The 12,015-nt window shown below is 38.0% G+C and overlaps 1 protein-coding gene across 2 annotated transcripts in view; it reads right to left on the bottom strand.

Annotated features, from left to right (window-relative positions):
- The window catches only part of MOSPD2 (motile sperm domain containing 2), a 35,602-nt gene extending 23,663 nt beyond the window's left edge, over positions 1-11,939 (bottom strand). The window contains exons 1-5 of one of the 2 annotated variants that reach the window (XM_055701507.1): positions 11,783-11,939; positions 11,567-11,633; positions 2,965-3,120; positions 2,183-2,269; positions 405-559 (exon numbers count right to left, since the gene is read on the bottom strand). In XM_055701507.1, coding sequence (XP_055557482.1) covers positions 405-559; positions 2,183-2,269; positions 2,965-3,120; positions 11,567-11,633; positions 11,783-11,791 — 474 coding nt within the window. In that variant the 5' untranslated portion in view covers positions 11,792-11,939. Of the gene's footprint in view, positions 1-404; positions 560-2,182; positions 2,270-2,964; positions 3,121-11,297; positions 11,411-11,566; positions 11,634-11,782 lie in introns of those variants that run through there. The other variant, XM_055701508.1, reaches the window with a different exon arrangement.
- Positions 11,940-12,015: the final 76 nt, after the last annotated feature.

Raw genomic sequence — 12,015 nt, forward strand, 5'->3', positions numbered from 1 at the left:
ATTCTCCAAAAAAAGATGACAATGAAAATGGAGCTGTTTAAGAACTTGCAGCATTTGTACTCATAATAAAAGATGGCTCAGCCTTTTTGGGTGGTTCAAAACTAAGTTTTATTACTGTCATCCATGACAACTTATAAACCAAGCTGGTGAGCGACTACTATATATAGTCACATGGGCTCCATCATCAAACTAAAAGCAAGTTTTCAGTGTGCTGCACAAGACAGTTTAATATGTAATAAAAGACTCTGGAAACTGCTCATGTTCACAGGAGGAAAGCCCTACATATTGCCAACGTCAGCAATTAAGTTATTTAGGTATCAAGGACTGCACAAGGACTCCCCTTTTTCTGGGGACATCAGTTAAGTAATTCAGAAAGCAATCAAACACACCATAGAAGTACTTACTATGTGACTGATTCCAGTTTCAGCCATGTCAAATACCACTGTTAAGGGCTTTCCATGATCTCTCTTGGCATAATGTTCTAACCAAAAAGCTACCAGTTTCTTTTTCTCTAGCTGCTGTTTAGGATCTCTTGTATGATGTTTCACTTTGAACCAAACTTGTGAGAAGAAAAGAAAGAAAAAAATTGAAACAGATCCAAATTAACAGAAAATATTATGCAAGTAACTATACAGGATGCACTGAAGTTTATTAACACTTCGGAGTATATTCACATTTCTACCAATTTTGTGGCCAATGCACAGCCAGAATAGCCATTGCATACCCTTCTACCACCACTCCATTCCTTTCTCACCTTTTTATACTTTAAAATGTTTATTTTACAGAACAGAATGAGAACTAAGCATGTGGCCCAAGAAGCATGTTTCTCAAGCTCCAACTAACCAGAAACTCTTAACTACAATCTGAATTTGCATACCAAGTTAGACAGCCTGACCCAATTAACATTCACAGAAGAAATATTTCAGGTATGGAAAAAGAGAGACATTAGTTATGTTTCAGTGACAAAAAAAATCAGAAATCATTATTTACTCAACTTACACATTCATGTCATGAAAAAATTGCATAATTTTCTGTCCAAGCACCAATGCAAGAAATTAATGTTTTTTATACTTTTCTCCCCTTCGTTCAGTCTCACTAAACTGAGCCACTTAGTATAATCATGCTTAGCTTTCTTAATGCTATAAAAAGGTATCACTACCACTTATCCTTGAATAGTTGCCTTGGCGGCTAAAAGAAAATTATGAAGCATTACAAAGTAGGGATTTTTCATACAGCACTGATATCTTACAATGACAAAGGGCAGTAAGACAAAATATAGCCATAGAATAAAAGCTGTATTTTTTCTGATCGTGATTTTTTTAAAAAACAACAACTAGTACATTGGTGTTTAAAACAGTCATTTATGTAACAGATTGGATTATTAGTGTATTTCTGGCATTTACAAACTAGCCCTTGTAAGCCAAAGAAAACCAGAATTTCAGATTTAATTTTTTGGGTTTTTTTCAAGATCAATGCTTGGAAAACCTCATGAGCGATCTGTTTAAAAAGCCTGTCTTGCCTCACTGAATTTAAATTTTAATTAAAGTATATCTGTGAAATGTTACAATAGATTCATCTATAGATAACAATACTGAACATTATACACTATTAAAAAATCCTCTGGAGTATTTCAGGTAATATTTACTGTTTCCCTATAAATCTTATTCTTTAATTACTAGAAGTTAACAACACCAACTTGAGATTGAGAGTTCATTCTCCAACAGTTCTCAGCTGTCCAAGTTGTTACTGATCGTTCCAATGACAACAGAAAAAAATGAAACTAACAAACAAGAAAACCATTGCAGACCTCCTGTGGACCACTGCACGTGTGCAAGAAAGTGGGCTGACAGAAAAGCAATGACAATGCACTGTAATAATGAATATTTATACTAGTCATATACTCACCACGGCAGATATAGAAACAATGCACTTCGACAGGAAAGTTAAAGACTGCATTATAAATAGGATAAAGGCTTATGATTTTTGATAACTGCTGATAAAGTTTCCCCATTCCACTTCTGTGATCCAAAGAGACACTAAGTTACCAACTTATTTTTAGTAAAAACAGTTGTCAATATGTACCTACTTCTATTTTTAAAACATTTGGTTTTTTAAAACAGATGTTAAAATGCTGGAAACAAAAATTATCAGTGACTGAAAATATTATATTTGTGTAACTTACATAATTTATAGCCCTCTTTATCATATCCATGCAGAAAGAGAGAACCATTTTCAAATAACCATTTTGGAAGGACAGATTCTGTCAAGTCTGCAAAGCCAAATGAAAGATTATTTCAGTAATCATATTAATAATCACATCGTAACTTAACAGAAGTCACTAAAAATGCAAAGTCTAGCAAGAAAATACAAAAACATCTTTATAAGCCACTTTCCAAGGCCTTTACTAAACTAAAGTAAATATTGACCCCATTTAAAATCTTCACCATCTTCTTCCTCTCATGCTGCAGAGTAGGATCTATTTAGGAAGAAATAAATTTTAAAAAAATACTATTTTATCTAGCCTGTCAGACCAGTGCTACTATGAATAACAAGAGCTCTGGTTCTTGGTGCTTTTTTTGGTTTGGTTGTGGTTTTTTTTGTGTGTGTGGTTTGTTTTTGTTGTTTTGTTTTTTTGTTTGTTTGTTTTTTTGTTTGTGTTTTTTTTTTTTTTAAGGACTCCATTCTAGCAAATGCATGAAGACTAAAGAACAGATAGCTCCCATCCTCTTAAAAAACCTTTCAATAGACAATGCAACCACAACAAGACTGTGACACAGTACTAGCCAACATAAAAAGCAGTAGTTCTAATTTTATTTTTTTTAACTGAGAAGAATATAACTTGCTCAGTGACCCCTGGTATTTACAAAACCTTTAAAAGGTGCTTAATGAAACTACATATAGAAGTCAGTTGTAGTTCAATAGGAAACCAACACACCATCAAAATCATTAGATAATACAGCTTACCATTAACTCTGTATTCTTTCCTCCACTGAAAGCTTTCATCAATCATCTTTAACGTGTCATCCACAACATCATGACGCCAAATCAGATAGTTTTCAACCCATTTGTCATCTTGCTGAAGTCTGTCCACATCTCTAGAATCATATTTATCCGATTTATCTAGCAAATAAATTAATTATTGTAAGAATATAGCATTTTCTACGAAAACATGAAAAAGATTTGTAAAGTTTCAATATAAGCATCTACTAGATACAAAGGATTTCTTTTGCAGTCTCAAACTTCAGGAGATAAAGCATAGCACAAGAAATTGGTTAAAACCAGGTATCCATTGTGATGATATTTAGGAACACTACAATATTTTTCCAGTGAGAGTAATCTTTTCCGTGATTCTTCCTCAGAAAAAAACAAGAGAAAACAAAAAGGTGTGTGTAGGGCAGTGTAATTTTTCTAAAACTTCTAAAAACAGGTTTCTATAATTAACAAATTAGTATATAGCCTAAGAATCTGTGTACTGATAGATATATGTATTAAGCATCACTAGTTCAAGGCTTGAGCTCTCAAACTTACAGGCATCAGTATATCCAACCATGAAGTGTCAGACAACAGATGTTATAATTTCTGGGTTTGACCACATAGTATACATCACTGCCTTAAACAAAACTGTTTTCTTTGAAACGATTGCACACTCTACACTTTATAAGTAGTTCCTTTACTGAACAGTTCAGTTCTGTACTGAACTCCAGAGCTGTACAAAACACCAGGGCTCAAACTCTTCTTCTGTCAGGTTAGCAAGAGGCTAAGAGGTTAACATGCTTTAGGAAGTACTTCAGATGAAACTGGAGTTGCTGCCTTTTTTTTTTTCTTTAATATATTGTTTCTTAAACAGGAAAGTTTGTAAAATACAAATGCCTAAGGGAACCTACTTTTATTGTAGATATGCTTAAACAAAGGCTCACTTTTTAGATCACCACTCCTCTTTGTCTGAAAGATCTGCATAATCGAAATGTAAATCAAGCAACAGCCCACAACAGAAACATGCTTCTGAACACACTGATACAGATCTCTTTGCTAACTACTACAAAAAAAATAAGCTCTTAAAATATCCACTTAAATTTGTGATTAGCATGAAAAAAGTTAAGACTGGTTGTTAATAAAATAGATGCTAATTTTCACATACTGGAAAGCCTATTCCTCTGCCAGCTGCAATAAACTCAATAACTACTTTCAGCGCCATCATAGTATTAAGAACTGTGAAAGGATGTTTTAGGGATGTGTATTTCAGGCATCTTAACTCTGAGAAAGATGTTAAGACATCATTCAATTCTGCTAATATTTTTAGTTTTGCTGGCCTACATGCAGATATGACCCATTTTACTTGTCATTCAATTTATACTCCTTCCTGTCACAAATTAGTCAATATAACTAAGAAAGATATCTATTTTAAATGTACGTACCCACTAAGAGCTCTTATAGTTGGACTCCCCCAATGCATCTCTTCACATCCAGCTACTCACATACATTATCCACTCAGTTCCTTCTTCATTAGGTTTCTAATTTCTCCTTCCCTTGATCCCATCCCACTTCCTTACCTTGTTTCTTAGTCAAGCCTACAGTCAAATCCCACTTACCTAAATCTTAGTCCCCTCTTGCTCCTCTCTGCCCCAAAGCCTCCAATCCACTAAAAACTCACGCTCTCAGCTCCTTTCCTTATCATTTCCATACTTGTACCAGACAGCTCATTCTCTATGTATTCTAAGCCCAGTAAAGTGAACTCTTGGCGCAAGACTGAAATGCTGTTTAACTTCTCTGTGGCTCTGGGTATATCTGGCAAAGACTTTGAGTATTAAAGTCTCAATCACTCATTTGAAATGTGTTTATTCCACAAATTATTTACAATTTGGACAGTTTTACCTGAAAAATGTTAACTACCTAATTTTAAGGTAGAATTATAAAAAAATTGACATTGAAGAGGATTTCTCAGTCCTAATTCCTGCTCACAACAACACTAACTTCCAAGTTCAAACAGGTCATCAAGTATCTTTTTCAGTCAAGTTTTGAAAACTGAAAAGTGTAGAACGATTCCACAGTCTTTCTTCATGTAAGGTGCATTCCAACACAAATCCCCTTCAGAGATACCGTCACATACAGTAACTAAGCTGGCACATCCACAGTCAGCTGAAGCATGACAAGCACTGGCTGCTTTTCGCCATCTGATACTAGCTGTTCTATGCTATGGATTATTCAATGTTGTATACTGGCTATCCAAGCCATATATAACTACACATAGCTACTGCAAACTAGGGCTTTACCAGAGCAAAGATCTACTTTAGCATGAGTATTAGACACCTCCAGTGCCTGAGCAACTTTACTTCAACTTGGTTTAATAATCTGTAACATGCACTAGCTTCCAGCTAAGAGTAACTGCAGTTAATCAACCAGCCAAGAAATTTCTGAGATCGCTCCCATATATATCCTATTCGTATAAGGGATTTTGGTACTGTGTAATTAAAGATAAAAACCACACACCACCAGGTAAAAACTAAGAGGATAACATTTCACACCACTTTCTGAGGCTCTTTGCTCTCAATAACTATTTGAGAGCAGAACTGTCAGAATGACAGAATAGTGCACCTTGTATCAAACAGTAATTCAAAAACATTCACATATTAAGTGGAACATGCCCCAGAACACGTTTCTGGGCCACTAAAATTTTCCAGAACTCTGAACTTAAATGTATGTATTTTTAATATTATCTAACTTAATTATTATTTTAAGAAAATGGAAGTGAAAGATTAATGGATAAAACATTTTGCCCAATCTTTTAACAGCAATGTTAAACAAGCTGGATTCAGCAATAGGAACAGTTGAAAAAATTAAAATATTTTTCCTCTTCAGCAACCGAATTTTCAACAAGCTGACACATGTCATCTGAATCTACATACATACTACAACACACTAAATCAAAAACAACTAGTAAAATTCTACCTCTGCAGGCACTTGCAGGATGCTGGCATTTCAATTAGGTAAGCATAACAAGACTGACAGAACAACAGAAGTACTGATAACTGTATTAACCTTGTCTGATTTATCCAATTCTTGCTGCAGAATAAGTAAAATTTAGAATGGGATTGTGAACTCAAAAGAAAGATGGTTTATCTCACACATTTAAAAAGCAGATATGAAATTACTAGTCCTTCCAATAATCCAGTAATTGAAAATATGTCCGTTCAGAGGAGGAATTCCTCTTCAAATCTGAGCATTTCCAGTAACTCTTACAGACATCTGGAAACTTGTTTCCAAACTATGCTGTGAAGTGATCCCAATGTTTCTAATTATAAATCACTTTTGGAACACTTGACTGCAGTTACTAGATTGTTAGAAATTTCTGGAGTTAAAACAGAATTAAATGAAAGAAAATAGACATCTGGGGTTCTCAACACATTCAAACACATCCTACACAACAATTAAGAGGCTAAAAAGGTAACAGAAGTTGTGGGGCATCCAGATGGAAATCCAGGGGACACCATAAACTGAAGTATCTTACCTCAGGCAATCTCCAGCCTGACCACTTAATATACCTGTAAACATATACTGATGCTTTTCTTGCTAGAAAATTAAGTGCCTGTTTCTTCACACCTACAGAACTGCCACTAAGATGCTGAGACAGTTAAGTTTAGTCACACTCTACTCAGGAAGATGGACATCTCTAAGTCCGTAACAAACAACATTTCATAACATATTTGCAATATGCCCCACTTGCCCCAAAAGAAACACAAGGAACAGCATTCACAGCTACTTCTGTTCAGAAAGAGCTAGTGAAAGCCACATATTTAACAGCAATGCCAGACCTTCATGAAACCTTTCATGATTAGGGCAACTGTACAGAAGCTGGGAAACCTAGTTCCTCCCTCAGCCAGAGATCCAAACCTTACTATCCCAGAATAGGGGAAGAGGCAAAACTGGAATGCTGCAAGACTTTTCTGTTACACTGGTAAACTGCACAGAAACAAAGAAAGACTCAGATCCAGAAGAGTGAAAGAAAGCATCATCTGCTTAGCAAATCTGCTATTTACCAGAGCATTAAAACCAAATTCTAAGTTATGTATGAGGGAGTAACAGTGACAACAGCAAGGAAAAGAGACCAAAATTAGCTCTCTTCATTCCCTCAGCTAAAAGCTCTTCAGGAAAATCTGAGTGAGCAAGAAGACTGACCAGTCTCAGAGAACTCTGAAACCTTCAAAGTTCATAATTTTATTCAACCTTATTTTGAAAATAGCTAGTTACATTCATTTCCTCACTGAGCATTTAAGGTCAAGGGAAAAGAGAAAGAGTTCTGTTTGAACAGCAGCTTCTTCCTATTACTCGCCTTCCTCTTCTCTTGCACAAGTGAGGAGTTTTGTTCTTTCTATGACCACATTCTGGCTTTTTAATAGTTGCCATCTTTAAGCTGAGAAACTTACAGTGAAACCCTGTGACTTAATTACCATCTTCCAACATAAAGGGGCCTGCATAACACAAGACAACAGGTCTGGAAAGAACTTCAGAATCATGCAAAACTAAATGAACACAAATTTCACTGCAACACTTTCACTGGAAGAATTCATTAAATTCTTTGATGCACAAAATTTTTACATAATCCTTCTCAACTCTTTTTTCTTCAGTGCTGTCTACATTACCAGGAGACCAACGCTGCACTGCTGTGTTTTCTTCTGGCATTCATGCTTTAGGAAAAAAAATAGAAGTTTGAGAATATTAAACAAGAATATAGAAGACACACTACAGGACTGAAAAAGAGGCTGCACAGTTAAGTCTCACACTAAATGAATCCAGACAGGTTCCAAATTCATAACCTGTAGGAATGACTTCTGCCTTCAGGAAGAACTCTTACGTAGAGAACAAATGTTACAGAACAAGTCATACATAAAGCTAAGTAGGGATAACTAAGTACCTTTGAATAGAAGAAAAAACCAAAACACCACTTCATTGTGCCAAAAAACCAAACAACCAAAACCACACAACTCTGCAAAGTATGTCAATTGTTCCATTACACATATTGCCTTAAGCTATTTCAGCCAAGAAGTCTCAGGTCTGAAATAGTCATAATTATTCCTCTGACCTGCTGATGCCTAACATGTTAAGCTAAGTACTATAACCATTCGGGTATGTGCCTTCAATTGGTAGATGAGGAAATCAGCAAGACTGAAAACAATTTAAGAAGGTCAGTAGTCATACAATGAGGACAAAACCAGAACTGTTTCCACCCAATAAGGAGTTATTGTAACAAATTCAAGCAGCAGTAAACAAAATTATCTGCCTCCATAATACATGATACATTTAAACCTTTAGCAAAACTGAATACTCATTGACAATAAAGACTACTTTCAATAGAAAGCTTGAGCATTAATATCACATAGCTTCCTATAAAAGTATGTTTTTATCCTATCCTTCCAGCACTTCTCAGCAAGAAAGCCAAGAATCAGCAGAAGTCAATTTTTCAGAGCACAAACTGACACAAAGAGGAATTCAAAACATTACCTTGAGTTTTGCACAGTAGTTATATCACTATTTTTTTGCGACTGCCCCATGCCTAAAATTTTATTTGCAACTGGCCAACATAATTAACAAAAAGTTTTGCTACTGGCTAAAAGAAAGTCATGATGAAATTTATTTCCTTTAGTTGGAGTGGGAAACCTCTCTTGCAAAATCTTTTTTCTGAAAATAAAGCTTTGCATAAAGAAGAAATGAAGAGGGTGCAAATGGGGAGGGCCAGGAAATGCAGGCAATAAGAAATGGTAAATATGCAAAAGGACGTGTGGAAAAGAGACTTGTAGAACAGGAAAACATACGAAGATTTGATTATTTATAATTTCCATTGTAACATTAAAATGGAAATAGCAGCCCAGGGAAAAAAAGCTAATTTTAGAAATGCTCTAGGGAATGAAAATGCACTGAAGAAAAAAACCACTGTTTGCTAGAAAACATTGTTAGTACCAGTCAGTACTAGAAAATAATCTTTTGTTTTCATTGTTCCCGTCACCACCCAAATCATTTACATCACCAGCTCTCACAAAGAATCCAAACAGACAAAACAGAAATTAGGCCCCAAAACTGCAAAGATAAATTGCTCTCTGCCTACCACATCAGACAGCATCTGCTAGTCTATTGGGCCAACAGGAACTTTTCAGTATTGGAAATATGCCTTATAAATGCAAGGGTTTTAATTATTAGGGATAAATATTCCTCACAAGAATAGAGGTTATCTTTCAAATACAGCTATAAAATTAACTGAAAACACTACCACAAGGTCTCAGTTAACATTAAACACTACTTTGCAGATAAGATCTCACAGTGGCCAAGCTTTGCCTCCAGAACCACTCAATGGCTATATTCGCTGAACAATTTCAGCCAGAAAATTCTCACACAAACTATGGGGAAATCAGCCAGTAAGGTTCCCTGACACTATTTTCCAAACTGTATCCGACTATAAAAACAATTCCTTGACTGAAGCACGTAAATGAAACTGTATAATTCAAAAAACCCCAGACTTTCCAGTGCTTTCAATTGCTGAACAAAACTCCTCCCATCCTACCTTGAAACACAGATAAAAAAAGTGACAGCTGCACCTGTCAGAAACAAAAGTGCCTGAAAATTTTATTCATTTTTTAGCACTTGCAGCTCACCTGTAAATAGAATTAAGTTCATCCTGTAGAGGCCCACAATTTTATGACCACACTGAACTTTCACAGTATCAATTTCTCTGTGTGCCTTGACAGTGCCCTTAAGTTTTGAAAGCAGACTAAATCTCTGGATATGAAACAATCATTTGTACCTTTACAAAGTTTTATGTTTGGGGGTGTCTGCAGACATGCACCTCCACACCTCTTTCCAATTAAGAGGAAACACAGAAAACGACATTTTAGAACACATGCAGTAAAGGCTGAAGGACCACAATAAAACTATGTGTTTTTCACAGTTGAAGTGGGTTTGACAACATTAATTTGCTTGTGACATTCTGAAATTTGAGGGAGGAATTTAAGTATGTAAACTCAACAAAAATCCTAATCCTATTTTCTTTAGAGGGCTAAGAGCCATAAACCACAACCCAAAAAAAGACCGAAAAAATGTGTTCAAAATACTGCAAATAGGATTACAGCTTATCTTGCAACAGTATTCAATTATTTTAATGGCTGTAAGGACCTGCCCAACAGAGGCTTCATTACAACTAGAGAAACTTGGGGAATTCCAAGTCTGTAAGGGATAGTTCAATTGAAAAGGTAGTACTCCCTGTTGACAGCAACTGTCCCAAAAGTTCTAGGCTTTCCAAAGCCATTTTTTATGAGAGTGACTCTGGTATATAAAATACAAAGCACGATGAATCACTTATTATTGGAAAGTATACACATTAACTGAAACTGAAAGCATAACAACAAAAATTATTTATAATTTAAGCTGACCCTCCACTCTCCAGAGCCTAAGCTTTAAGACTGCCAAAGACAGATCTTTATTCATAGAGAAATATCAAATATTAAAGTAAGCTTTCTCTTCAAGACACTATTCTAATTATTTTGTCATCTTGCCATAAATGCAGGTCATCTTTAACCACAGCCAAAGCAGTTTCCTTTATGAAAGTTAGCAGACCAACTATATAAAACGAAGTCATACCACCCTCAAGATCCTTGAAGTTTGCAACAAAAGTGCTATATCCAATCACAAATAAGTCATAAGAAGCATGCAACCCTTACATAAACGCAGTAACTAGGTAACCTCAATAATTCTGATCAGGAATATCAAAGCAAGGCATGTGTTTACAAGATTGAGGCTTATATTAAAGATGACAGACGCAAGTCCTAAACTATTGGGCCCCTACTATATTTGCATTAAAAATTGTTTAGAAGAATGTTTTTAACACAAAGTCTTTAGACAGTCATAATAAAACATACTGCTTACTGCAGTTGTTCGCATACTCTACTACTATATATTCTTCTATCATAAGCAATGCAAATCAACCTTGAAATGAAAGGAAACCCCTCGAGGCTTACCCTGGTACTCCTATCCCCCCCGGCATCCCCAGCACTTCCTGGCCTTCATTTACAAGTTTAAAAGCATCTACACTTCAGAATCGAGTTGGACATGCTGCATGATTTTAATTAAGGCCAGCACGAATTTGAAGCGCAAGTTACTCTCGAAAAACAACTCTTTCCTTGACAAACTGGTCGAGGTCAGAATTCTCTCCATCCCCCCACCACAGTCTATGTCCGAAACGCATCAAGCACAGCGGTGCCCCAGACCCCGCACCGCCGCCAGCCAAAGTCGCTGGGAGTCAAAAGGACCCAGACCTTTGCCCCAACACGTCCTGCTGCCCGAGACCGCCACCCAGCAAAGAGCATCCAGAGCCACCACAGAAAACCTCCTCCTCCGGGCATCATCCCCACCCGACAGCTTCGGCCACCTGAAGAAAAGACAGAAACACCCGCTCACCTGAGAAAGCGAGGACACTGGAAGCCCACAGAGGAAAAGCGACACCGGGCAAGCCCCAGAGCCCACAGCCACAGAGCGGGGCACACCGCTCCCCACCCGCCCCCCGCTCCGCCACCGAGGCGCTCACCTGGCAGGTGCTCCGCCTCGAACCGCCGCCGAGTCTCGCTTATCAGCGCGGCCTTGTCTTGTCGCTGCTGAGGGGACACAAAAACCGCGAGGGAAGTGCAAGGAAGGGAGAGGCCGGAGCCCAGGAGAGCTCCGGCCCCTCACCTGTGCAGCGGGCCCGGCCGCCGCCCCGCCTGGGGCTGGCAGCCGTGAGGAGGGCAGGCGCGCAGGGGCTTACCTCAGCCATGGTCCAGCGAGGCCGCCCGCACCGGCCGCGCGGCGACGGCGGGGCCCGCGAGCGCGAGGGGCAGACGGAAATGGGGATGGAGGCGTCGCGTGACCCCGGCGGGGGCGGGGCTTGCCGGCGGCCCGCCTCCCCCGCGGCGCGAGCGGAGGGGCCGGTGCCGGCGGGCACCCGGAAGCCTCTCGCGCGCTGCTGAGCCCCTGGCCCCGCCCCCGCGTCTCCCCCCC

This window comes from Falco cherrug, chromosome 2 (genome assembly GCF_023634085.1).
Source record: "Falco cherrug isolate bFalChe1 chromosome 2, bFalChe1.pri, whole genome shotgun sequence".
Classification (NCBI taxonomy): Eukaryota; Metazoa; Chordata; class Aves; order Falconiformes; family Falconidae; genus Falco; species Falco cherrug.